Source organism: Haliotis asinina, chromosome 9 (genome assembly GCF_037392515.1).
Source record: "Haliotis asinina isolate JCU_RB_2024 chromosome 9, JCU_Hal_asi_v2, whole genome shotgun sequence".
In the NCBI taxonomy this organism is placed as follows: Eukaryota; Metazoa; Mollusca; class Gastropoda; order Lepetellida; family Haliotidae; genus Haliotis; species Haliotis asinina.
Genome location: NC_090288.1, coordinates 57013272 through 57039930, shown reverse-complemented (window position 1 = coordinate 57039930; position 26659 = coordinate 57013272). Strand labels below are relative to the sequence as shown.

Here is a 26659-nt window from a genome sequence, read left to right as displayed (position 1 = left end):
GGATATAGGCGCACAAAATACGTTACGTTGTATCGTGCTCACTAGCCTGGTGGTTAAAGCGTCAGCTTGTCATAAGACCCGTGTTCGATTTCTCACATGGGTATAATGTGTGAAGTCCATTTCTTGTGTTCCCGTTGTGAATTTGCTGGAATGTTGTCAAAACTAAAACTAAATTTACCCTCTCAAGGGGGGAAAGAAAGCAACGGTTTCTTCTTCAGTAGGGGACGCTATTTAATTAAGTTCTGATTAGAACGTCGAGACCAAAACCTTCAAAGGACACCGTCATATGCTGTACAAGTGAGAGGTATATGGCTATTATCTGTTATAGTAATAAGTCAGCTTGAGATAAAGTTACATGTCGCGTCGGCATTATTTCAGCCACATGACCACAGTCATAAAGCCCAACGGTGATATAAAAACTGCAGTTTCTTCGTCTCCATAACGTTGCCATAATATGTACATATATACATACAACGTATAATGTTCATGTTCTGCATCTAAAGGCTAGGTACTTACATCATTACACCAGAGTCTCTGATTACACGTGACTATTTTCATTCTCAACTCCCTGGGGAGTATTCAGCCCAAGCTACTCGAAAGGGAAAAGTCTCGTCTTACCCACACGGACCCCCATTTACAGTTGGGCGTACTAATATACTGAAGTATCTTGCCAATGGAGACAGGTCTGGTGGTTACATTTACTGTTCATTCATCTCATTCCTGACATGAAACCAGCTATTTGTTTCACTCGATTTTATAATACTCAAAAGAAGTTAAAGAACATCTGTCATTTTAATGTGGCAATAAACACCGGGTGTTCTTTTGTCATGCGTTCACGCCAATGTTTCGGTTTTGGCTAAATTATGCGACTAATGTCACGGGTATGGAACAATATATGATTGAACACTTCCGGCCTACATACCTAATGCGGGTCACTACAAATGATAGCCTAATCATATCTCTGATCACAGACAAACTGAAACAATGACGAGCGACAGGTAGTAAGTTGGCTCAGAGCCATTTTGATAACTGATCCTATTTCACTTCCTGTTCCTACTTTTAGATTCATGTTGACAATGGCGGGTCGCATGTTCAACTCGAAGGGTGCAACAACAGGGAAGTGATACAATGCCGATAGGAATGTAGTACAGTCATGGGGGATTTCTCGTGGAAAGCAGCCAGACGGAAATACGGCGTTGGTAAGTGGAATCATACTATATACAGTTTTAATTTCAAACCGATCTGAGTGACGAAGTGAGATGTGGTCTCGACAGCTGACAGTGACAGTCCATTCACACGAATCAAGACACTACTACAGGAATATCATACCACTTGTTACACCTGTCTGTTGTGTATTGACGGACAGTATCTCACGATAATATGTGGAGATGTGTGTGATACTACTTGGTGATTATGATGTATTTGCAAGTTATCCAATGACAACGTTGTAGAGACCATGTACAATCATCATTGTGTCAACACTTGACAGATAACACCTAGGAACACTGTTGCATGAGAAACTATTGAATATCAATCAATATCACATCCAGTGCCTAACACTGCGTATCTAGAGATGATACCTGGACTCTATATCTTAAAAAAGACATAATTTCATTCACTGGCACTATGTTAAATAGTACTTTGTCTATGAATCATATACCAGTTTTGTGAATATTTAACATGATTAATCCTCATTTGTAGGGAAATGACAAACGACTGTCTAATGTTTTCAGTGTGTTTGAGTCATAAATTTGGCCTGAGAAGCCAGATCCAGTCATAATTGGGCATTTTCAAATGGGTGTGTAAGTCAGTTTTCCATCTTAAAGGGGCACTGATGTGGAGCAATTTCTGTGGACTGGTGTAAACTTTGGTTATTGTTTTTCTTTCGTGAGCACCCGGATGATATCCCAGAATTAATTTCACACACATATTCGATATAGTGTGTGTTTTCTGTCATATAGATTCTGCTGAATGCTACAATAATTTTTATATTTCAATAAATAAATTAAAACAAAATGCAAATAATGAATGTAAAACAGACTAATTTTATAGCAACAATGTCAGGCTACTACCTTGTTCAAGAATGTATCCATCAATATCTACATAAAACAACGATATTCCATTCCTCTGCAGATTGTAAATAATCCTACTCTGTGTCGTGTCTAATTTGCGAAAAAGTAATACATCGTTTCACGTTTTTCACATTGGTGAAAACCTGATAAACCTCTCATTGGTCACCCAAGATAGCACACCTGGCAACTAATTATATGATGTCAGCCATTCTAAGTAATTTAGTTGACCAATAATGAGCAATCAATCAATCAGTCAACACAAGGGTGTATAATTCTTTGAAGGGAGGATGTTGTTTTTACACTCACACTTTACGACAGGTTGTAGTCAGTATAGATTAGCACATCAACACACACTAACTTTTGACAAATCCGCTAGAAGATAAAAGTAATTAATCAATCAGCGTGTTATCAGTTAATCCTTTGATCAATGTTTGTTTTTGTAACTCAGCTGATAAACCCTCTTGCATCACATACATGCACAAATTACATAACATACAATACATTTGCCATTACAGACCTTAATTTATAATGTTGTGTATTTACTCCCGGTAGGAGAAATGCCAAATGGGAACCTTTGTTGAGTGGTGTTACTACTAATTATACCTGTTATAAATTCATTAACTGACCATCCAGAGAATGATGACAAATAACATGTGTAGGTTAACACCATCAAACGCAAGTTACAGCAAGAAAGATGTATTCTGTGTCGCATGCAGCCTGAAAACAGTTATGGTCCGAGACTGTTTCGTTGATACCAACGGTACTTTGTTACATAAGGAATACATACAGGCATTTGCTGTGTACTTGGGTAAATAGGTGTAATAAGTTTTTTTTACGTAAGAAAAGTTTCAGATTTCGCTACCAAAGGCAAAGTCATCGTTTTTAGTTTACGAATTCAAATAAATCAACTGTGCGTTTTTATTATCATAAATAATAAACCAGGGTAGCTGCCATAGCTACCAAAATCTATGTATGATATTTGCTATCACAGCTGAACCAACACTCAAAACTATCTAAATATAAAGCTTTGCAATCTTTTGGACTGAAACAAATGGCTTGCTACGTGTCTGTAGACATCATATTTCACATAACATGATTAAATATAGAGGTTAAAAACACAGAAATAGGATCAAATTGGATCAGTCACTATACCATCCAAGCATCCGAAAAAAACTACACTGCTGGGATATTTTGTTACGATCAGAGAAGGAATACCATAGATATATTTAAATAATGGCATATGATGGGCATCCGGCCTCCTGACTGTTTAGATGAAGAAGTTCTGCTAATATGGACAGGAGCCCAGTCCCTTTGTCCATCATGGTCGAGGGAGTGGGCCGTGACCAATTTGTAGTTTGGTTTCATAATTAGACCGTTGGCAAAAAACATTATTCGCTCCCCATCAGTGTCCCTTTAACCTCTATCTTTCCTATCTTATCCTCTGTCTCCCCAATCTTTACCTCTATCTCCCAGCTTTACCTCTATCTCCCATCTTTACCTCTATCTCCCCCATCTTTACCTCTATCTCCCCCATCTTTACCTCTATCTCCCCTATCTTTACCTCTATCACCCCCATCTTAACTTCTGTCTCCCCCATCTTTACCTCTGTCTCCCCCATCTTTACCTCTATCCCCCATCTTTACCTCTATCTCCCATCTTTACCTCTATTTCCCATCTTTACCTCTATCTCCCCCATCTTAACATCTATCTCCCCCATCTTGACCTCTATCTCCCCCATCTTAACTTCTGTCTCCCCCATCTTTACCTCTATCTCCCATCTTTACCTCTATCTCCCCCATCTTTACCTCTGTCTCCCCCATCTTTACCTCTATCTCTCTCATCTTTACCTCTATCTCCCCCATCTTTACCTCTATCTCTCTCATCTTTACCTCTATCTCCCCCATCTTTACCTCTGTCTCCCCCATCTTTACCTCTATCTCCCCCATCTTTACCTCTATCTCCCATCTTTACTTCTATCTTCCATCTTTACCTCTATCTCCCATCTTTACCTCTATCTTCCATCTTTACCTCTATCTCCCATCTTTACCTCTATCTCCCCCATCTTTACCTCTATCTCTCTCATCTTTACCTCTATCTCCCCCATCTTTACCTCTGTCTCCCCCATCTTTACCTCTGTCTCCCCAATCTTTACCTCTATCCCCCATCTTTACCTCTATCTTCCATCTTTACCTCTATCTCCCATCTTTACCTCTATCTCCCCCATCTTAACATCTATCTCCCCCATCTTGACCTCTATCTCCCCCATCTTTACCTCTATCTCCCCCATCTTTACCTCTATCTCCCCCATCTTTACCTCTATCTCTCTCATCTTTACCTCTATCTCCCCCATCTTTACCTCTGTCTCCCCCATCTTTACCTCTCTCTCCCCCATCTTTACCTCTATCTCCCATCTTTACCTCTATCTTCCATCTTTACCTCTATCTCCCATCTTTACCTCTATCTCCCCCATCTTTACCTCTATCTCCCCCATCTTTACCTCTATCTCTCTCATCTTTACCTCTATCTCCCCCATCTTTACCTCTGTCTCCCCCATCTTTACCTCTATCTCCCCCATCTTTACCTCTATCTCCCATCTTTACCTCTATCTTCCATCTTTACCTCTATCTCCCCCATCTTAACTTCTGTCTCCCCCATCTTTACCTCTATCTTCCATCTTTACCTCTATCTCCCCCATCTTAACATCTATCTCCCCCATCTTGACCTCTATCTCCCCCATCTTAACTTCTGTCTCCCCCATCTTTACCTCTATCTCCCATCTTTACCTCTATCTCCCCCATCTTTACCTCTATCTCCCATCTTTACCTCTATCTCCCCCATCTTTACCTCTATCTCCCCCATCTTTACCTCTATCTCTCCCATCTTTACCTCTATCTCTCTCATCTTTACCTCTATCTCTCCCATCTTTACCTCTATCTCCCCCATCTTTAACTCTGTCTCCCCCATCTTTACCTCTATCTCCCATCTTTACCTCTATCTTTACCTCTATCTCCCATCTTTACCTCTATCTCCCCATCTTAACATCTATCTCCCCCATCTTGACCTCTATCTCCCCCATCTTGACCTCTATCTCCCCCATCTTAACTTCTGTCTTCCCCATCTTTACCTCTATCTCCCCAGAATTAGTATGTAGCTACCTAACCACTCTCCAACCTATATTGTGGTGTATCTATCAGATGGTGAGTTTGCCGTGACTTTCAGTCTATAGCTATTATGTCAATGTAACCAGGAAATAAGATGGCAAATAGTGCAGCTAATATGTGTCTGCATTATTGCTATATGCATTTTGAGTTGAATCGAGTACAGGTATGCACGGATAACTTTCAACAACCAAATGCTATAATACCAGTGTTTGTTTTCTGAATGTGGCATTCAGCATGCGGCTTCAATGAGATCTGTATATATTAGTGACTTGCAGTCTTCACATAGTAGGAGTCACCCAATCACACTGGAGTTATCAACCCTTGTGACACAATGATCTGGCTCCTGAGGCATTTTATCTTTGTGTGATATAACCATATTTATGATTGGCATGTTGTTTTGAAGTTGATATGTTAATATTAGTTGTATCATTCAGTACAAGAAGGTTATAGACTGTTATTTCTCACGTAATGTTCTCTCTCACTCACTCACTCACTCACTCACTCACTCACATTACATTTATGATTACACAGTGCCATTTAGAAAGTGTTCAAATTACATTACATTTGTTTTGTTATGTATGCCTGAAGTGGTATATGTCTCACAAAATTGAACTCTATCCGTACAATTTGTCCTATTTGAACTTAGGGGTTGTGATACACCTTGTCCTGCTTCTTGTATATGAAATATGTATCTGTTTAATGAAGGGATGGAAAACACTTGGTCAGTACATGAACAGATGCAGTTTATAAATTGGCTGATACTGTTTCTAAGCAGAATTATTCATGATGTTTAGAAATATGGGTTCATTGGTTATAAGTACGGGTACTTGGTGGGACAAGTCATGCCACGCAGGTAGTTTGGGTTATCTGGGGTATTATTAATGATAATCAGATCATATTCATGTGCTTTGAGGAGGATATTAAGACTGGAAAGGTATGTTATAAATATTCTACATTTTTATTGTTATGATTATAATGAGAATTTTTTAATTTGAGATTCTATGAGTGCTTCAAGAAGACCACATTTTGCACCTTAGCTTAATGATTCTAAACAATAATTACCAGAAGAAAAGAGACTCAGTGATAATAAGACAGAATGTACCATATACGTTTTCGCATCTATGTGAAATAGAAACGTTATTTATTTCAAGTGTTTGTTTACCCCAGTGTCTGTAAATTTGGAGTCAATGTCTTCATTGACAGTGACACTACTTCAGTTGCTGGTCCATCTCCGCACACAGAGATGTGATGGAGTCATCTAATGTCCGAATGACTCATGATTGCAAGTACTCAACATGAACATGTCTCATGTCATGTGTGTTTAAATTGATCAGGTAATGGTGATGTCTGTATATTTGAAGGAGTAAGAATTAAATCCCAAATACTATGTTTATCAACAGACATCTTGTCTCCAGCGAAATAGTGTTTGTCAGTGTTGAATGACATAAGCTAATATAAATGTTCAGTGTTGAAAGAGAGAACTTATTTGTCGAGAGGGGTCTCTGTTCTGTTGATCAGTAATGGTTGATTGTAGGACTGAAATGATCTGTAATCGGAAATTCCGTTGATAGGAAAAATATTATTTATTATCAATGCGAAAACTATATTATCAATAATATCATAGGTTTGTGATCTAAGAAGTTGACGTAGTGTTAATTTCCAAATATACAACAGTGTTACGTTTCTTGTCATATCTACACATAAGGCCTTACATTACTACTACTATACTTATATACTACGTATGGTAAACATGTAATATTCACATATAAAATTTAGAAAGACGTGAATTTAAAAACGATAGTTCTTTTATGTTACACTGCTAGTAAAGATCACGTTTACAATACAAATGACAGTGACATCTGTTGTTAGGTGTTAATTATACATTGTTTGAGAGACCATGAGAGTTAAAGTTTATTAGTAGTGTCCTAACAGAATTGGTAGAGCCGACTGATAAAGCTTCTGGTCTCAGTACTTTGATTCACTTATGCCCAGATAATGTTATCACAAAGAACCACTTCACTCCATAATTTATCTAGCCTGATTAGACTCCAGGGACCCATTTCACATATCTCGTAAACTGAAGAGCTTGTAACTTGCAAGATTCTTTGTAGCTTCCTTACCTCCTATACTGTAACATAAGAGGTACCAAGAGCTTCATGAAACCAGGCCCAGTATTCCACCACTGGCCAGCATTAAATGTCAATGTAATATCTAACTTGGAAATTAAAAATGAGTGAGTGAGTGTGGTTTCACACTGCTTTTAGCAATATTCCATCTGTACGACAGCGGGGACACCAGCTATCAGCTTCACACACTATACCCACGTGGGGAATTGAGCATGGGTCTTTGGTGTGATGATCGGACACTTTAACATCTAGGCTACCCCACAGCCACTGGAAATTAAGAAACTCCACAGTTATTACACAGTTATTACTAATGTTAAAGCTGTCTAGAAGGGACATGTATTTACTGATTTTAGGATCAATATTAACGGAACAGGCATGCATGCTTCGTGCAGCTGCATTGAGTGTATGGACAAGAATAAGTAACATCACCATAACTTCACTGCAGTTAGGCACTGACAAACTGGCAGTCCCATATTTAGTTTGTTAGGTTATAACAGTACTTTTACAATGTCTTAAACTAGGCAGAAAATGTATCAAACAATACTGCATATATGTTGAGTCACTAAGTACACATGGCGTGACAAGTTTATCCAGGTTTTGGCGATCCACACAGTGATTTGCATTTCTTTTATTACTTGTTTTCTTGTTATTTTACTAACATTGTTATTTTTCAGTCTGTCTTCCAGTATTTCCCTATTTTTCAAAAACTATTCTGCCTGTGTTATTCAAAAGCCATGGGCGTGAATTGTCAAATCAAAAATGCAACTGCAAGTTGTTGATGTTTTATCCCATATTTTCTTTGACCAAGATTGTCATCTCCTTTTCATTTAATTGAACTTGGTAAGCATATTATTTTGTCAATTCAAGGGTATCCAAAATGTAGCAGGTCTTCTGTCTGCATGGGCTAACTTTGTCCATAACTATGATAAAAGACATAATAGTTGATTTTGAACTTTCATGATGATGATGATGATGATGGTGATGATGATGATGATGATGATGATGATGATGATGATGATCAAAGTTTTTAAACTGTTTGACAATTTGATGTGCGGCATCAAATTAGTATTGTGATAATTCAAATGTTACAAGTCATTTATGGCAGCACTTTGAGATTGCTTTGGACTTTACATCTTAATTGTCTGTTGAACTTTTGGACCGATTTACATCATCAAATAGAAGATACACCACAGTATGTCTGTTGACATGCAGGATTATGATAGACAGTTTAATATGTTGTAATGTCCCAATGGAAAAGATTATATTGTGATGTTTTGTCCATGTCACTTCACATGCCCAGACATCTAATGTTAGCCAGTGTACATGCATTTATCAAATAACCGTGACCTATTTATAGTTCTGACCCATGCTTGCCATAAAAGGCGACTATGCTTCTCGTAAGAGGCGACTAATGGGATTGGGTGGCCGGACTTGCTGACTTGGTTGACACATGTCATCGGTTCCCAGTTTTGCAGATTGATGCTCATGTTGTTGATCAATGGACTGTCTGGTCCAGACTTGATATAGATGGAATATTGATGAGTGGGGCATAAAACTAAACTCACTCACTCATCCACTATTTAAAGTTTTGTTGTGAATCTTTCCCTCAGAGGACAGTTCAAGTGTGCAAGAGGTGACCAGGCATTTAAATTGTTTTTAACCCAGGTCACCCACTCTCCTATCATTACACAGGATGATGCTTTGTGCTGAAGCAGAACCTGAAATGTCAGATGTTACGAAAGCGTAATCAACACTAATGATGTAGCCATGTTTCCTGAAGCAACAAATCGGACATGTTCTAGCAGGCTGTTGTTGCTGTATTCGTTTTCTATCATGAACATGTTTGCCGTAATTATCATGTACTCGGCGTTGTTGGATCGGACATCACGCCATTTTGATTCCATTTTATATATTACTGATGTGCATGTTTGAAACTTCTTAGTTGTTCACCAGATGTATCATGCTTAAGTTTCACATTAGGTTATTTGGATTGAAGTGATGCTAGGTTAGACTGAGATGCAAGGTAGTCCCTTTCAATATTGGATAACTCATTCTCTGATTTTGATAGCCTAGACTCAGGTTTCAAATGTGTTAATAATAATAAGTATATAAACAATAAGTGTGACTCCCCAAACAGTACTGGGAAGATTTATCTCTGTTCAGCTATAATAAAACCATTTTGAAGTCTTCTGAGTAAAGACGCTTTGGTTCAGTCCAATGATTTCAGTGGATTTTCAGTCTGAATTAAGCAGGAAAAACTGTGATTAAGCTTTGAAACAAATAGTGGTGCTGTGTTTGCTAGAGTTAATTCTTTCATATTAGTATAGAATACATATCTAGTAAAAATATGATGAGGCACTTGACAAGATAGGGTGGTCATGTCCGCTGACTTGGTTGACATGTCACCATATCCTAATTTTGTAAATCAGTGCTTATAATGTTGATCGCTCGATCGTCTGGTCAAGACTTGATTTTTCTATAGATGACTGCCATATAGCTAGAATATTTCTGAGTACACAGTAAAGCTCCACTCGCTCGATCACTCACTCACCCACTCACTCACTCACTCACTCACCCACCCACCCACCCACCCACTCACTCATTCACTCACCCACCCACCCACCCACCCACTCACCCACTCACTCACTCACTCACTCACCCACCCACCCACCCACTCACTCACTCACTCACTCACTCACTCACTCACCCAACCAACCACCCACCCACCCACCCACCCACCCACTCACTCACTCACTCACTCACTCACTCACTCACCCACCCACTTGTTAGACTCAGTGTAGGAATGTAACAAATAAAACTGAGACCAAGTTTACTTAGACTGAACCCAGGTGGAGAATAACACTTTGGTCTTTGGCATGATGAACAAATGCTATAACCACTATTCTGCCCCACCTCTCCAATTCCCAAGGGAATACAGACATTGAATTGTTGGGAAACTCACCATAATGCTTTGAATCCCCAACTTTTGGAGGAATGATATCACTTTGTATGTGATATTATGTTTTTTTAAACTTACATTCTTAGGTTTCAACCTATCAAAAATTAAAAAAACCCAAATTATCAATTCAGCTTTCGATGAGATAACATTTCACAATATTGGATAGACCCAGGCTCTTATCACATACTGATGACATTACTGGTGTGAAGCCTTCAAGTCAAAGGTAGTGTCACAGTCACGATGTTTTGTCATGTTTGAATCAATATTTGTTTTGTGTGTGCTGACGATTGTGAAACAAATTAGTTTAGCAATAACCGAGAAGATCATTCACAAGGGAGGGCTATTTCCATTCAAGACATGGAAAGTTTCCTAAAACCTGATTATCAGGCACATTCATGTCTTCCTTGATCAGAAGGGAAGTTGGCCAAAGTATTGATTAATGTTCCTGAAATAAAATCCCACAATATTTCTGATGTTCAATTCATAAAGTTTCCTTGAGCCAATGCTGTGTAAGAGTTTGGCTTGTGCAGGTTAAGAACACAGAGACAGTCATGGATGTGCAAAAGATGGTTTTAGAATGCATTAATGGCTTATTTTTATGGAAGATGCTCATTTCACAGCAGGCCTATGCCACAAAAACTCACATGTGATCAATATTTTGAATATCAGTTTGTCATGAAATCAGTAGGGCATTAGCAAAGCTAACCAGTCTTGGTTTTCATGTCTATGACAGCCCAGTGTGCAAACTATGTCTTGGTGTATGTGCCCATGATAGCTCCTAGGTCCAGTATGTGAATTATGTCATGGTGTACATGCCCACAACAGCTCTTGGGCCCAGTGTATGAACTGTGTCTTGTACATCCTTGTGATAGCTCTTTGGCCCAGTGTGAGAACAAAGTCTCAGTGGTACATGTCTATGATAGCCCTTTGGCTCAGTGTGAGAACAAAGTCTCAGTGGTACATGTCTATGATAGCCCTTTGGTTCAGTGTGAGAACAAAGTCTCAGTGGTGCATGTCTATGATAACTCTTTGGTTCAGTGTGAGAACAAAGTCTCAGTGGTACATGTCTATGATAGCCCTTTGGTTCAGTGTGAGAACAAAGTCTCAGTGGTGCATGTCTATGATAGCCCTTTGGCTCAGTGTGAGAACAAAGTCTCAGTGGTGCATGTCTATGATAGCCCTTTGGTTCAGTGTGAGAACAAAGTCTCAGTGGTACATGTCTATGATAGCCCTTTGGCTCAGTGTGAGAACAAAGTCTCAGTGGTGCATGTCTATGATAACTCTTTGGTTCAGTGTGAGAACAAAGTCTCAGTGGTGCATGTCTATGATAACTCTTTGGCTCAGTGTGAGAACAAAGTCTCAGTGGTACATGTCTATGATAGCCCTTTGGTTCAGTGTGAGAACAAAGTCTCAGTGGTACATGTCTATGATAGCCCTTTGGTTCAGTGTGAGAACAAAGTCTCAGTGGTGCATGTCTATGATAACTCTTTGGTTCAGTGTGAGAACAAAGTCTCAGTGGTGCATGTCTATGATAACTCTTTGGTTCAGTGTGAGAACAAAGTCTCAGTGGTGCATGTCTATGATAACTCTTTGGTTCAGTGTGAGAACAAAGTCTCAGTGGTACATGTCTATAATAGCCCTTTGGCCCAGTGTGAGAACAAAGTCTCAGTGGTACATGTCTATGATAGCCCTTTGGTTCAGTGTGAGAACAAAGTCTCAGTGGTGCATGTCTATGATAACTCTTTGGTTCAGTGTGAGAACAAAGTCTCAGTGGTACATGTCTATGATAACTCTTTGGCCCAGTGTGAGAACAAAGTCTCAGTGGTACATGTCTATGACAGCCCTTTGGTTCAGTGTGAGAACAAAGTCTCAGTGGTGCATGTCTATGATAACTCTTTGGTTCAGTGTGAGGACAAAGTCTCAGTGGTGCATGTCTATGATAACTCTTTGGTTCAGTGTGAGAACAAAGTCTCAGTGGTGCATGTCTATGATAGCCCTTTGGTTCAGTGTGAGAACAAAGTCTCAGTGGTGCATGTCTATAATAGCCCTTTGGTTCAGTGTGAGAACAAAGTCTCAGTGGTACATGTCTATGATAACTCTTTGGTTCAGTGTGAGGACAAAGTCTCAGTGGTGCATGTCTATGATAGCCCTTTGGTTCAGTGTGAGAACAAAGTCTCAGTGGTGCATGTCTATAATAGCCCTTTGGTTCAGTGTGAGAACAAAGTCTCAGTGGTACATGTCTATGATAACTCTTTGGTTCAGTGTGAGGACAAAGTCTCAGTGGTACATGTCTATGATAACTCTTTGGTTCAGTGTGAGGACAAAGTCTCAGTGGTGCATATCTATGATAACTCTTTGGTTCAGTGTGAGAACAAAGTCTCAGTGGTGCATGTCTATGATAACTCTTTGGTTCAGTGTGAGAACAAAGTCTCAGTGGTGCATGTCTATGATAACTCTTTGGTTCAGTGTGAGAACAAAGTCTCAGTGGTGCATGTCTATAATAGCCCTTTGGTTCAGTGTGAGAACAAAGTCTCAGTGGTGCATGTCTATGATAACTCTTTGGTTCAGTGTGAGAACAAAGTCTCAGTGGTGCATGTCTATGATAACTCTTTGGTTCAGTGTGAGAACAAAGTCTCAGTGGTGCATGTCTATAATAGCCCTTTGGTTCAGTGTGAGAACAAAGTCTCAGTGGTGCATGTCTATGATAACTCTTTGGTTCAGTGTGAGAACAAAGTCTCAGTGGTACATGTCTATGATAGCCCTTTGGTTCAGTGTGAGAACAAAGTCTCAGTGGTGCATGTCTATGATAACTCTTTGGTTCAGTGTGAGAACAAAGTCTCAGTGGTGCATGTCTATGATAACTCTTTGGTTCAGTGTGAGAACAAAGTCTCAGTGGTGCATGTCTATAATAGCCCTTTGGTTCAGTGTGAGAACAAAGTCTCAGTGGTGCATGTCTATGATAACTCTTTGGTTCAGTGTGAGAACAAAGTCTCAGTGGTACATGTCTATGATAGCCCTTTGGTTCAGTGTGAGAACAAAGTCTCAGTGGTGCATGTCTATGATAGCCCTTTGGTTCAGTGTGAGAACAAAGTCTCAGTGGTACATGTCTATGATAGCCCTTTGGTTCAGTGTGAGGACAAAGTCTCAGTGGTACATGTCTATGACAGCTCTTTGGCCCAGTGTGAGAAAAAGTCTCAGTGGTACATGTCTATGATAGCCCTTTGGTTCAGTGTGAGAACAAAGTCTCAGTGGTACATGTCTATAATAGCCCTTTGGCCCAGTGTGAGAACAAAGTCTCAGTGGTACATGTCTATGATAGCCCTTTGGTTCAGTGTGAGAACAAAGTCTCAGTGGTACATGTCTATAATAGCCCTTTGGCCCAGTGTGAGAACAAAGTCTCAGTGGTACATGTCTATAATAGCCCTTTGGCCCAGTGTGAGAACAAAGTCTCAGTGGTACATGGCTATGATAGCCCTTTGGTTCAGTGTGAGAACAAAGTCTCAGTAGTGCATTTCTATGATAGCCCTTTGGTTCAGTGTGAGAACAAAGTCTCAGTGGTGCATGTCTATAATAGCCCTTTGGTTCAGTGTGAGAACAAAGTCTCAGTGGTGCATGTCTATGATAACTCTTTGGTTCAGTGTGAGAACAAAGTCTCAGTGGTGCATGTCTATGATAACTCTTTGGTTCAGTGTGAGAACAAAGTCTCAGTGGTGCATGTCTATAATAGCCCTTTGGTTCAGTGTGAGAACAAAGTCTCAGTGGTGCATGTCTATGATAACTCTTTGGTTCAGTGTGAGAACAAAGTCTCAGTGGTACATGTCTATGATAGCCCTTTGGTTCAGTGTGAGAACAAAGTCTCAGTGGTGCATGTCTATGATAACTCTTTGGTTCAGTGTGAGAACAAAGTCTCAGTGGTGCATGTCTATGATAACTCTTTGGTTCAGTGTGAGAACAAAGTCTCAGTGGTGCATGTCTATAATAGCCCTTTGGCCCAGTGTGAGAACAAAGTCTCAGTGGTGCATGTCTATGATAACTCTTTGGTTCAGTGTGAGAACAAAGTCTCAGTGGTACATGTCTATGATAGCCCTTTGGTTCAGTGTGAGAACAAAGTCTCAGTGGTGCATGTCTATGATAGCCCTTTGGTTCAGTGTGAGAACAAAGTCTCAGTGGTACATGTCTATGATAGCCCTTTGGTTCAGTGTGAGGACAAAGTCTCAGTGGTACATGTCTATGACAGCTCTTTGGCCCAGTGTGAGAACAAAGTCTCAGTGGTACATGTCTATAATAGCCTTTGGCCTAGTGTGAGAACAAAGTTTCAGTAGTGCATGTCTATAATAGCCCTTTGGCCCAGTGTGAGAACAAAGTCTCAGTGGTACATGTCTATGATAGCCCTTTGGTTCAGTGTGAGAACAAAGTATCAGTAGTGCATATCTATAATAGCCCTTTGGTTCAGTGTGAGAACAAAGTCTCAGTGGTACATGTCTATGATAGCCCTTTGGTTCAGTGTGAGGACAAAGTCTCAGTGGTACATGTCTATGACAGCTCTTTGGCCCAGTGTGAGAAAAAGTCTCAGTGGTACATGTCTATGATAGCCCTTTGGTTCAGTGTGAGAACAAAGTCTCAGTGGTACATGTCTATAATAGCCCTTTGGCCCAGTGTGAGAACAAAGTCTCAGTGGTACATGTCTATGATAGCCCTTTGGTTCAGTGTGAGAACAAAGTCTCAGTGGTACATGTCTATAATAGCCCTTTGGCCCAGTGTGAGAACAAAGTCTCAGTGGTACATGTCTATAATAGCCCTTTGGCCCAGTGTGAGAACAAAGTCTCAGTGGTACATGGCTATGATAGCCCTTTGGTTCAGTGTGAGAACAAAGTCTCAGTAGTGCATTTCTATGATAACTCTTTGGTTCAGTGTGAGAACAAAGTCTCAGTGGTGCATGTCTATGATAACTCTTTGGTTCAGTGTGAGGACAAAGTCTCAGTGGTGCATGTCTATGATAACTCTTTGGTTCAGTGTGAGAACAAAGTCTCAGTGGTGCATGTCTATGATAGCCCTTTGGTTCAGTGTGAGAACAAAGTCTCAGTGGTGCATGTCTATGATAACTCTTTGGTTCAGTGTGAGGACAAAGTCTCAGTGGTGCATGTCTATAATAGCCCTTTGGTTCAGTGTGAGAACAAAGTCTCAGTGGTACATGGCTATGATAGCCCTTTGGTTCAGTGTGAGAAGAATGTCTTGGTGACAAGCTTTTTGGATTAACAACTTCTTTATTCAGGTAATGCGATGTTTCAATACGGATTCTTGTATCATCAAGCTGGTATGTCTTGGTGTATGTACTTAAGATAGCTCTTTGGCTGAGTGTGAGAACAATGTTTTGTTGTACGTGCTTATGATATCTTGTTTGCTCAGTGTGAGAACAATGCCTTGTTGTACGTGCTTATGATATCTTGTTTGCTCAGTGTGAGAACAATGCCTTGGTGTACGTGCCTGGGAGAGCTCTAGGGCATGAACCATCTCGGTGCATATGCCTATTATGGGCCTAGAATGTGAACTATATTGGTGTACATGTGTATAACCTTTTGCTGGAACATATTACCAGTCTTTCCTGACCAGTGCCATTTGTTGCATTCAGTTGCCTGTTTTTCATCAAAGTGGAATAGTCTGTTTTGTTTCATGAAATTGTTTTTCTTTTCACATTTTTTTTTTGTTCTGTCCAGCCTTGCATTTAAGGGAATCTAGAATTTGGTTAAGAATGTTTTCTTTTCGTCATTTGTATTTTGTTTTTGAACTTTGCCAAATTGATAGTTAATGTTTAGTTACTGAGTTTTAGGCAAAGGTCAGATATCTTTTCTTGATTCAGTTAATTTTCTTCTGAACTGTTTTTTTTTTTGTTTGACGTTTGTGATTTGAAGCTAAGTATCTTAACAACAGAGTCAGATATCTGGACATTTTTTTTAGGTCGAAAAAAACCCCAAGGTTTTACTGTAGGTTGATGAACCTTTGGGAAAGACGTAATGTCTGTTTTGGTATTTGTTGACCATGTCCTGAGCTTGTTCTGCCATTTGGAACGTGATTATTAGTGTCATGGTGCACGAACATGCAGCGGCATGTCAGTAATCATGGCGTCCTCATCTTGACTGCTGTAACGTGACTAGCTGATGATCACTGATGGGCAGCACAGCCTACAAGTAGTATGTATGTGTACATCATGTCATGTCAGTCACCTCTGATTTGACAGTCATTCATTTATTCAGTTGTAATTACCTTTGATTTAGGAGTTATTATCAGTTAAGTAAAGCTGTGTTAATGACAACTGGTCACAGACAATCAGTTCAGTTCATGATAGAAGGGAGTAATATGTACAATACAAATGTGATTTGAAGATACGTTTGCTGATGTAATTTATTAGATTGTCTCAGTGCTTAGAAAGAAATGTTCAAATAATACAAAATGGAACTGCTGAATTAATGGGCAGATATGTGAAAGAAAGAAAACAGATCATCTAAATCATATTTACCCAAATTAGGCAAAGGAAAGTATAATTTCACCTTACCATGCTTAGATTTTGTCCTTTTTGAAATCACCTGTGATCCTAATTCTCAGATTGAACACACAGTGAAATTGTTTAACTACCACCATCAGTGATATAATGTTTTTACAACCTGTCTTCCCTGCACTTCTTTAGTCATTCACTCATTTCTTGATTGGTTTGTTATTAAACATACCACTCAGCAATATCCCAGCTATATGGGGGCAGTTTTTAGATAATTGGGTCTCCACCTGACAATCCTGTGATCAACAGCATGAACACTGATGTATGCACGTGGAATATGATGACATGTATCAGCCAAGTTTGTGACCCTGACGACTTGAACCTGTTAGTTGCCTTTCACATCAAGCATGGATTACTGAAGGATTTCTCATTTGAATGGAAGATCATTTGTATGTTTAGAGTTGAATATGGGTAGTCTGTGAAAATAATGGACAAACCTGCAGTCATTGTTATGATTACAAACTGGGTGATGTGAAACTGTTTTGTAGCTTGTAGCCTGCTAACACTGTCATTGCAGAAAAATAGGTACATTGTTACAAAAGGTAATCTGATGGGTTGAAATGTCATTTACCTGTTTTATTTGTAGACGGAATAAAAAATTACACTTAAAGTTGATGTTAATTCTAAAGGGCACTCTTAAAATGCTTGCCCAGCAGTACATCTATCAAAGCACATTTATCCCTTCGCGTAGGCCTGGTAAGCAAACACGCCCACACTGATCGTGCTCTTGGTTTTTCAGTTACTCTGGAACATGGCCAATAATCGCAGCAAGCCATGTGTTTTTCTCAGAAATTCTGTTGTGTGGACAAATTACACTTTAGTCAGGTTCATTTGGAATCATGAAACAATGATCAACAACTTTTTACTTGTAGCAAAATGTGAACTAAAATTCTTAAAAATATAAACTAATTCAGCAGATAACTAAACATATATGTAGCTGAAATTGCTAGAATGAATGAATGAATGAATGAATGAATGAATGAATGAATGAATGAAGGCATGGGTAAGAGTTTAGTTTTACGCTGCTTTTAACAATATTCCGTCAATATCACAGCAGGGGCTTTCCACACTGTAACCATGTCAGAAATCGAACTTCTTTCTTCATCATGACAAACAAACACTTTAACTGCCAGGCTACCCTACTACCCCAACAAGTTGAGCTAAGTACGCCTGTACATATGTACGTAGGTTAGTGCAGCCCTAAGTTTAGCATAAAGGTCCTTTGAAGAATGTATTCAACTGTTAGCATGATGAATTGCATCTGCCTTAATGCTTTTTCAGTCCGTGTGTTTTCCGAGTGAGTGTACATTAGCATGATCACAAAGAAGACAGATGACACCTGTTGTTTTGACATGCTTGACAGATTCTAGGCATGCAAGGGATCGGGATCTAGGGAGAGTTGCTGACTGTATTCTGTCTTCCTTTTTCAGCTGATATGAACAATGTTGTCAGTTGAGCTTCCTTGTCTGACACTACCGGTTAATCCAGTTAGTTCAAGATACTGAATGTAATATCTCTAAATCAGATACTGAGATATAATTCTTTAAGGTTAAATATAAAGTGTTTGTATTTGTTATGTATTGGCTCATTTTAGACATACTTGTAAATGACGAAGAATGATGTTGATTGTCTTTCATTTGGTGAAATATTAGCTGTTGAATTAAGTCCATATAGTCTTGTAAAAAGAGCAGAGATTTTACATCAAACGTTAGAAAGGAATAAAGATATATCATGATCCAAGGATATGGGGTTTTTGGTCAGCAGGTTATGAAACTGACTAGATGCAGGTATGCTGCTAAGTGCCAGTCTATATGACTTATGGAGACATGATGTCACTGTGTGACAGCTCTCTGCTCTTAACATAGAATCATACCAAACAGGCTTATGATAAACATGGGAAAGGAATATGGCTGAGTGAGTGAGTGAGTTTTTACTCAGCTCTTAGCATAAGTCCAGCAATATGATGGTGGTGAACACCAGAAATGGGTTCGAACACATTGTGCACACGTGGGGAATCGAACCCTGATCTTCAGCAGGACGAACAGATGCTTTTACCCAGTGAAAGACTGGAGGCATGCTTGACTGAAAGAAAATAGAGAGAAAAGAATGAAAAGGTGGATCATTAATGACTCCTACGACTTATGGATGACAACTATTGTTTATTACCTAATGTCACTTATAGCTTGATAATATATGAATCTGCACTGAAATGTCACCATTGACTCACCTACTCTAAGACTGTCGATCCAGCAAATAGGTAGATTATGTTGACAGTGACTGTGTGATAAGGTAAGGTATGTAGAACATGGGTTTCTTTCACAAAGCAACCTGTACTAAGGTTAACCTTTAAAAACCCATTCTGTAACGTGCACTAAGGTTACCTTAGTGACCTACAATCACCTTAGTGCTTTGTGATAGGAGGGCCATGACTAGCATACATCAACTGCTTTTCAATATTTGCCATCTATATTTAAATTAATCACCACTGCTTCAACTTGTGGCTCGTATTTTTTGTCTTCAGACACTTCAAACAGGTCTGCCCAACAATTACAGCATGCATGATGCCCACTCCTGTCTGCATGGGTGAACTGCTATCTTATGTAAAGTACACAGGTTTGGGGCATGTGTGAAAGGAATTGATTTTTCTGTATCAAAGTCCAATCTTCTCATAGTTAAAGGACCATTGATGCCCCAGTATCTAAAGTACTACTTATCATTGTGCTTCCCACATATATTTGTTGTACCAAATACCTGGAAAAATTACATAGCAAAAAGTTACAAAAACATATACATGTAAACATTCAGAAGGCTGAGTGAGTGGGTGAGGTGAGGTGAGGTGAGGTGAGGTGAAGTGAGGTGAGTAAGTTGGGTTTTATGCTGCCTATACCAGAAATATCATGGCCACTGCCCACTAGAAATGGGCTTAACATATTCATCCCATGTGAAGAATTGAACCTGCATTCTGCTTTAGTGCTTTAACTGCTGGGCCACCCACTGACCGTGGATATGTAGAAGTAATGTGCTGCAAATGAACCATCAATGTTTGTTTGATAACTACTTTAAGAGAATAAATTTATCTGTTTTGAAGCAGAAACTGAAAAATGTAAGGCCTTGTGGATCTGAATGAAGTGACATAGATATTTTGTGGACACGCAGTGATGAGAAGTGTTAAGTAAGAATTTATAAGTAAGGGATCAGGTGACATTCTGCACATTCACATTTTGTTTCAAGACAGGCCATCGTGGGCAAAAAGCCTGCTTCTTTAACTTTTATGTATACTGAAATGAGGCGATGATCGATTTCAGTCCAGGAAATTCAACAGTATACTGGAAAGTTTAAAGTGATTAGTGTAAGATCAATGAAACATAGGTGAGGTTGCCATGGTTTCAAGAACCACATCAGTGTTTGATCTTGTACTATCAGTTATAGAGATGTTTAATATTTTATCGAGGATGAGAAGGTTTTGTAATCCTGATTTATCAATGATATGTTCTATATTGGAGAGGGAGGGAGAAATCTGCAGTAGCATCTATGGTGATGACAAAGAATGCTTCACTGAAATGTAGAAAAAGTCCATAAAAAGAAATGGTCATTCGAAGGGAGGTAATTCACCTGAGAGAGTCTGCACAGCCAGCAGGCAGCAGCAGGTTTACTGTGGTGGGATTCAATGACATGATTATCCAGTAACTCAGCTAATCGTGAACATTCATAAATCTGTCTTTATTGTGTTGACGTTTTATTGAATAGAGGGCCACGCAGTAAAGAGCAAGAGGCATTTATGCTTGCTAATATATTTGTTACCAGTACTGCAGTGATTACAATGTGAAATAGATCATTTAATAAATTTCCCCATTTTTAGCAAAGTAATCTTATAAAATAATAAATATGCCTTGTGCAATTTATATTCAAAATGAAATCTTGGGTACTCTATCTTACAATTCTTTTTTTAAGTTGATGGTAACATGTCACTTGACTGATCCAGCAGCTTTTGAATGCTACAGAACATATCAAGGTTAGCTGGCACTCAAACAATGGCTGCAAGGGCTGGAGACTTCTTTATGAGATGTCCACATACTGTGGTACAGTTGTAGACTGATAACATAGTAACCTCGCGTAATCAATTATCACACACCTAACACATTTTGGCATGTTATGCAGAATTAACAAGGCATGTGAAAATCAACAATGACCCAAACCTTCATCTGTATAAAATGTTTATAAAAACATAATTTTCAGCATTTGATGCATTGGTATCGTAGGGGGACGAAGCCATCATCTACACGACAGTATCCAGGTCAAATGTGCGCTATGACATCAATCTTCGTGACAGCTAAAATCCGAACAAACAGTTTGGTGAACAGTTGTTTATATTTAAGTTCATGTCTCACAATGCTGATAAGAAGGCTTTTGTAAGGAAATGTTGAGAATTTGTCTTTTTCCATCAAAAAGATGCATATAAACAAGTAAACGTTCCAGTAGTCTTGAATGAAACTTTAGATAGTATTCTACATCCCTTCAGAGACTTTTACTGAATAAACACAAGCATATGTTCGCAATTTCATTCATTAAAACCATTTGATCTGATCATAAAAAGTCATGCTAATTGCTTTTACTTAGTAACATTTCATGAAAATTTGTTGTAAAGTTAGAAGGATTGTGTCTGAAATGCGCTTCCATGATTACTGTTCTGGTACAACACCCGACCTTCTGGGGTCATGACCTTTTAGCATTACCATCTACCAATGCATCTGACCGGCAGATCATAGATGTCATGGATGAAACTATTTTTTAAGGGTTTATTTTCATCTTGATGTTTTTTGCATTAGTTCAGAAGCACAAATTTACATTTGCTGGAAAACTTTAAATTAAAAAAACTCCACTTTGAAGTTTGTGATTTCCGAATCATGACACCAGGAAAACGATGAAGACTTCTTGTTTACAAGCATGAAATCTTACGTCAACCCCTTTATGTGTAGTGACCACAAAAATCCGGAAGTGATATGTGCACGAAAATAGGTCTGCGAATTAACATTACGCCAGGATATCTTTAGACTGGACAGACATTGTCCTTGGTATGCATGTAAATGTGAATAACTGCAGCTCAACTGAGATCAATCAGTGGACAAGGCAACAGGGTAGTGTAGTGGTTCATATGTTTGCTTGTTGGATTGATCTGGTTTGGTTCTACATATGGGTGTAATGTATGAAAATCAGTTATGGGGTGCTGTTTTATGATGTTGCTGGAATGTTCCTTTAACAAACACAGATCCACTAAACCAGACTTAGTGTTCAAATACTGATAGACTGAGGGAGTCACTTAACTTTCATGCCACTTGTACAATATTCCAGCAATATCATGGTGACTGCACACAAGCTATGTGAAGAATTAAACCTGGACTGTTGTGTTGAGAAGCAAGCACCTTGATCTCTTGGCTTTCAGAAAAACCCAAAAGAAACAGTTCTAGAAAATTACATAAGTTTTTTCCTAAATGCACTTTCTTTAGGGGGATGAATCTGCTCTTACATGATCAGAACTTTATTACATTTATCATCTGTTATAAATACAATTGTGTGTTACCAGTTGTAACAGTCTGATAAGGAGATGTATGTAACAGTTTAGAAAGGTGTTCACAGTTGTCGTTTTTGGGCCTACTGCTTTTTGGAGTAATACTTCGCTTGTTTATGTGTTTGTGTTCAAAACTACCATAAACAATTATTAGACTTCCACTGTCCTCCACTGTCATGGTGATATGGAGAAAAATTAATATCTTAAATTCAGTTTCACTTTTTATATAATGATCAGTACTTTGATTGATCATTGTTTGTTTATTTTTTTAAACTGTTACTATAGTAATGAATTCATATGTGATACGGCAACAGTCATCACAATAATGTTTTGTATCTTGTAATATGATTATACAATGCTATGATTCTTCTATCAGTTTGGCAAAACTATCTTCAATGATAGCGTCAATTCTGAAGATCACAACTGACACATTAATAATGTGAGCAGCAAACAGTTAGATGTTTGGGAACATCACCTTCTGTTTGGAGCTTAAATTTAACAATGAAAATGTTGAGATTTGTGTTAGCGATTCGTGGGAAGAGCCATTAATCAGATCATTATCGTTTTTGAAGTTTTTCCTGTTTGAGCTGTTGACATGATTGATGACCTGCTAATTGATCTATAAATAAATTATGTCCTCAGAGCATGTGCTGGATTTTAAAGTTGTTGTATTGATTTTATTAAAGGGCACTAGCATATTAAATCTGGATTAAATCCTTAGCAGTGAGAAACATGGCATGAGAATGAAAATATTTGTGAAATAATAATACATTAATAATTATGAATAATGATCAAGTTATACTGAGACCTTTTGATCAGAAACAATTTTCTACCAATCTGTTTTCTATTATTTCAGTTATGAAAAAACCTATTTCTGGTGAAGGGGTTGTTGACTTAAGGATCAATAAAATTTTATTCTGATTGTTATGGAAGATTGATCATTTTCGAACAATCAAGGAAGTTAACACAATTTTACCTTCTGTTTTCGTGATAGTTTGTGTCTTGAAAAGTTTGGTTCATATTCTGCTGTTTAGTACCTGCAAAAAGCAGAGAAAAAAAGGTCTTTTCGAAAAAATAAAATGCTGATGTAGTTAGGTTGTGTTTGGTGTGCTTGATTTATTTTACAGAACAAGGGAGAACAGCACTGACGCTTAATATTCTGATCATCAATCATGATTTTGTTTTCATCCTATTACCTGAAATTAATCAATACTGTGCACATATTCATGACAGTATTTAAATATTTGTTTACAAATCTTCAAGCAATGATACAGCATTGCTGTCAACTGAGTACAACACTAAATGATATCTGTTGGTTCAAATGAATATTAAATCTTGAAATACAGTCGAAGCCTTCAAAACTGACATCGCTCCAATGCGGCATGCTTTCAATATCGGCACTAGAATTTCATCCCGACAGAAGCTAGTTAATCTATGATCTTTTGCTGTCTAATCCAGCGTGAGCCTACTCTGTACATTGGCACAATAAAGACCGCCCAGGTGACTGTTTGTATAGTACAGTGGAAGCCCTCAAAACCAGCGTCCCTCTAATCTGGCATGCTCTCAATATCAGCAATAGAATTTGGTCCCAATAGAGGCTAGGATAATTTATGATCATTTGCATTCCCTCTAATCCAGTGTGAGCCTACTCTCTACTTCGGCACAATAAAGACTGCCCAGGTGACTGTTTGTATAGTACAGTGGAAGCCCTCAAAACCAGCGTCCCTCTAATCTGGCATGCTCTCAATATCAGCAATAGAATTTGGTCCCAATAGAGGCTAGGATAATTTATGATCATTTGCATTCCCTCTAATCCAGTGTGAGCCTACTCTCTACTTCGGCACAATAAAGACTGCCCAGGTGACTGTTTGTATAGTACAGTGGAAGCCCTCAAAACCAGCGTCCCTCTAATCTGGCATGCTCTCAATATCAGCAATAGAATTTGGTCCCAATAGAGGCTAGGATAATTTATGATCATTTGCATTCCCTCTAATCCAGTGTGAGCCTACTCTCTACTTCGGCACAATAAAGACTGCCCAGGTGACTGTTTGTATAGTACAGTGGAAGCCCTCAAAACCAGCGTCCCTCTAATCTGGCATGCTCTCAATATCGGCAATAGAATTTGGTCCCAATAGAGGCTAGGATAATTTATGATCATTTGCATTCCCTCTAATCCAGTGTGAGCCTACTCTCTACTTCGGCACAATAAAGACCGCCCAGGTGACTGTTTGTATAGTACAGTGGAAGCCCTCAAAACCAGCGTCCCTCTAATCTGGCATGCTCTCAATATCAGCAATAGAATTTGGTCCCAATAGAGGCTAGGATAATTTATGATCATTTGCATTCCCTCTAATCCAGTGTGAGCCTACTCTCTACTTCGGCACAATAAAGACCGCCCAGGTGACTGTTTGTATAGTACAGTGGAAGCCCTCAAAACCAGCGTCCCTCTAATCTGGCATGCTCTCAATATCAGCAATAGAATTTGGTCCCAATAGAGGCTAGGATAATTTATGATCATTTGCATTCCCTCTAATCCAGTGTGAGCCTACTCTCTACTTCGGCACAATAAAGACCGCCCAGGTGACTGTTTGTATAGTACAGTGGAAGCCCTCAAAACCAGCGTCCCTCTAATCTGGCATGCTCTCAATATCAGCAATAGAATTTGGTCCCAATAGAGGCTAGGATAATTTATGATCATTTGCATTCCCTCTAATCCAGTGTGAGCCTACTCTCTACTTCGGCACAATAAAGACCGCCCAGGTGACTGTTTGTATAGTACAGTGGAAGCCCTCAAAACCAGCGTCCCTCTAATCTGGCATGCTCTCAATATCAGCAATAGAATTTGGTCCCAATAGAGGCTAGGATAATTTATGATCATTTGCATTCCCTCTAATCCAGCGTGAGCCTACTCTCTACTGCGGCACAATAAAGACTGCCCAGGTGACTGTTTGTATAGTACAGTGGAAGCCCTCAAAACCAGCGTCCCTCTAATCTGGCATGCTCTCAATATCAGCAATAGAATTTGGTCCCAATAGAGGCTAGGATAATTTATGATCATTTGCATTCCCTCTAATCCAGCGTGAGCCTACTCTCTACTGCGGCACAATAAAGACCGCCCAGGTGACTGTTTGTATAGTACAGTGGAAGCCCTCAAAACCAGCGTCCCTCTAATCTGGCATGCTCTCAATATCGGCAATAGAATTTGGTACCAATAGAGGCTAGGATAATTTATGATCATTTGCATTCCCTCTAATCCAGTGTGAGCCTACTCTCTACTGCGGCACAATAAAGACTGCCCAGGTGACTGTTTATACAGTAGCTAATGCTCATAAAACCGACATCTACTATCTTAGCTCTCCTGCTGATTGGCTGAATGTGTGTTAACAGTTAAGTATGGTGGTTAAGCATAAGTAGGTGAGGTTGAGGGGTCAGATGGTTAAGTGGCACATTGGAAGACTTTTTCATGTCATAAATTATATACATGTACACTTGTGTTGTATTTTTGATGTTCTCTTTATTAATGAATAAAGAATATGATGACTATGAACACTTTGTTCAGTTGTATTTTACGTCACATGGAATGTCATTCTCAGGTTAAAAAGGGTAAAGTTAGCTAAACTGGCATGCTCTCTATCCTGACATATTTTGCCAGTCCCAACTCATGCCAGTTTAGAGGGCTTCTTCTCTATATATTTATCAGGATAAGTTAGCTCGAAAGTATTGTCTGAATGGACTTCTTGTGGCTAGATGTATTGATGGAATCATTTACCATTTACTAGACCTGTATTTTCCAAACACATAACTCTACCCCTTCAATATCTATTCTTCCTGCTTAATTCCTCCCCATATAGGCCCTTTTCAATTTGAACTTTTCCTTGTGTAAACCCCTAGCTCATGCAGCCCTGTGCAAAGAATTACCATTCTTACCCTTTTACCAATTGCTACCCTTTCTTGCATGCTACTCGTACTAGCAGATGAGGATAAGCTGAGTACCAGCATGAAATTGACCTGGTTTAGCATGTATTCTTGAGCGAAGGGGACTCAGGTTGTCCACAGTCAAGTGTAGTGTGGTGGGTGAAGCGTGAAGTCTTATGAGCAAGGTATGTGTGGCTACACATGGAATCAATTTCATCATCATGCACTGCACATGCACTAGCCTACATTGGCTGTCCGTTTCACAATCCTAATGGGTTTAGTCATTGTCGCCTACTTCTCGTAGTGTTGC

The 26659-nt window shown here is 39.1% G+C and overlaps 1 protein-coding gene across 3 annotated transcripts in view; it reads left to right on the top strand.

Annotated features, from left to right (window-relative positions):
* The first annotated feature begins 1055 nt into the window (after positions 1 to 1055).
* LOC137296185 (dedicator of cytokinesis protein 3-like) overlaps positions 1056 to 26659 on the top strand; it is a 139793-nt gene continuing 114189 nt past the window's right edge. For all 3 annotated transcript variants that reach the window (XM_067827900.1, XM_067827898.1, XM_067827899.1), the window contains exon 1: positions 1056 to 1199. In XM_067827900.1, the coding sequence (XP_067684001.1) occupies positions 1154 to 1199 (46 nt within the window). In that variant the 5' untranslated portion in view covers positions 1056 to 1153. The remainder of the gene's footprint in view (positions 1200 to 26659) is intronic.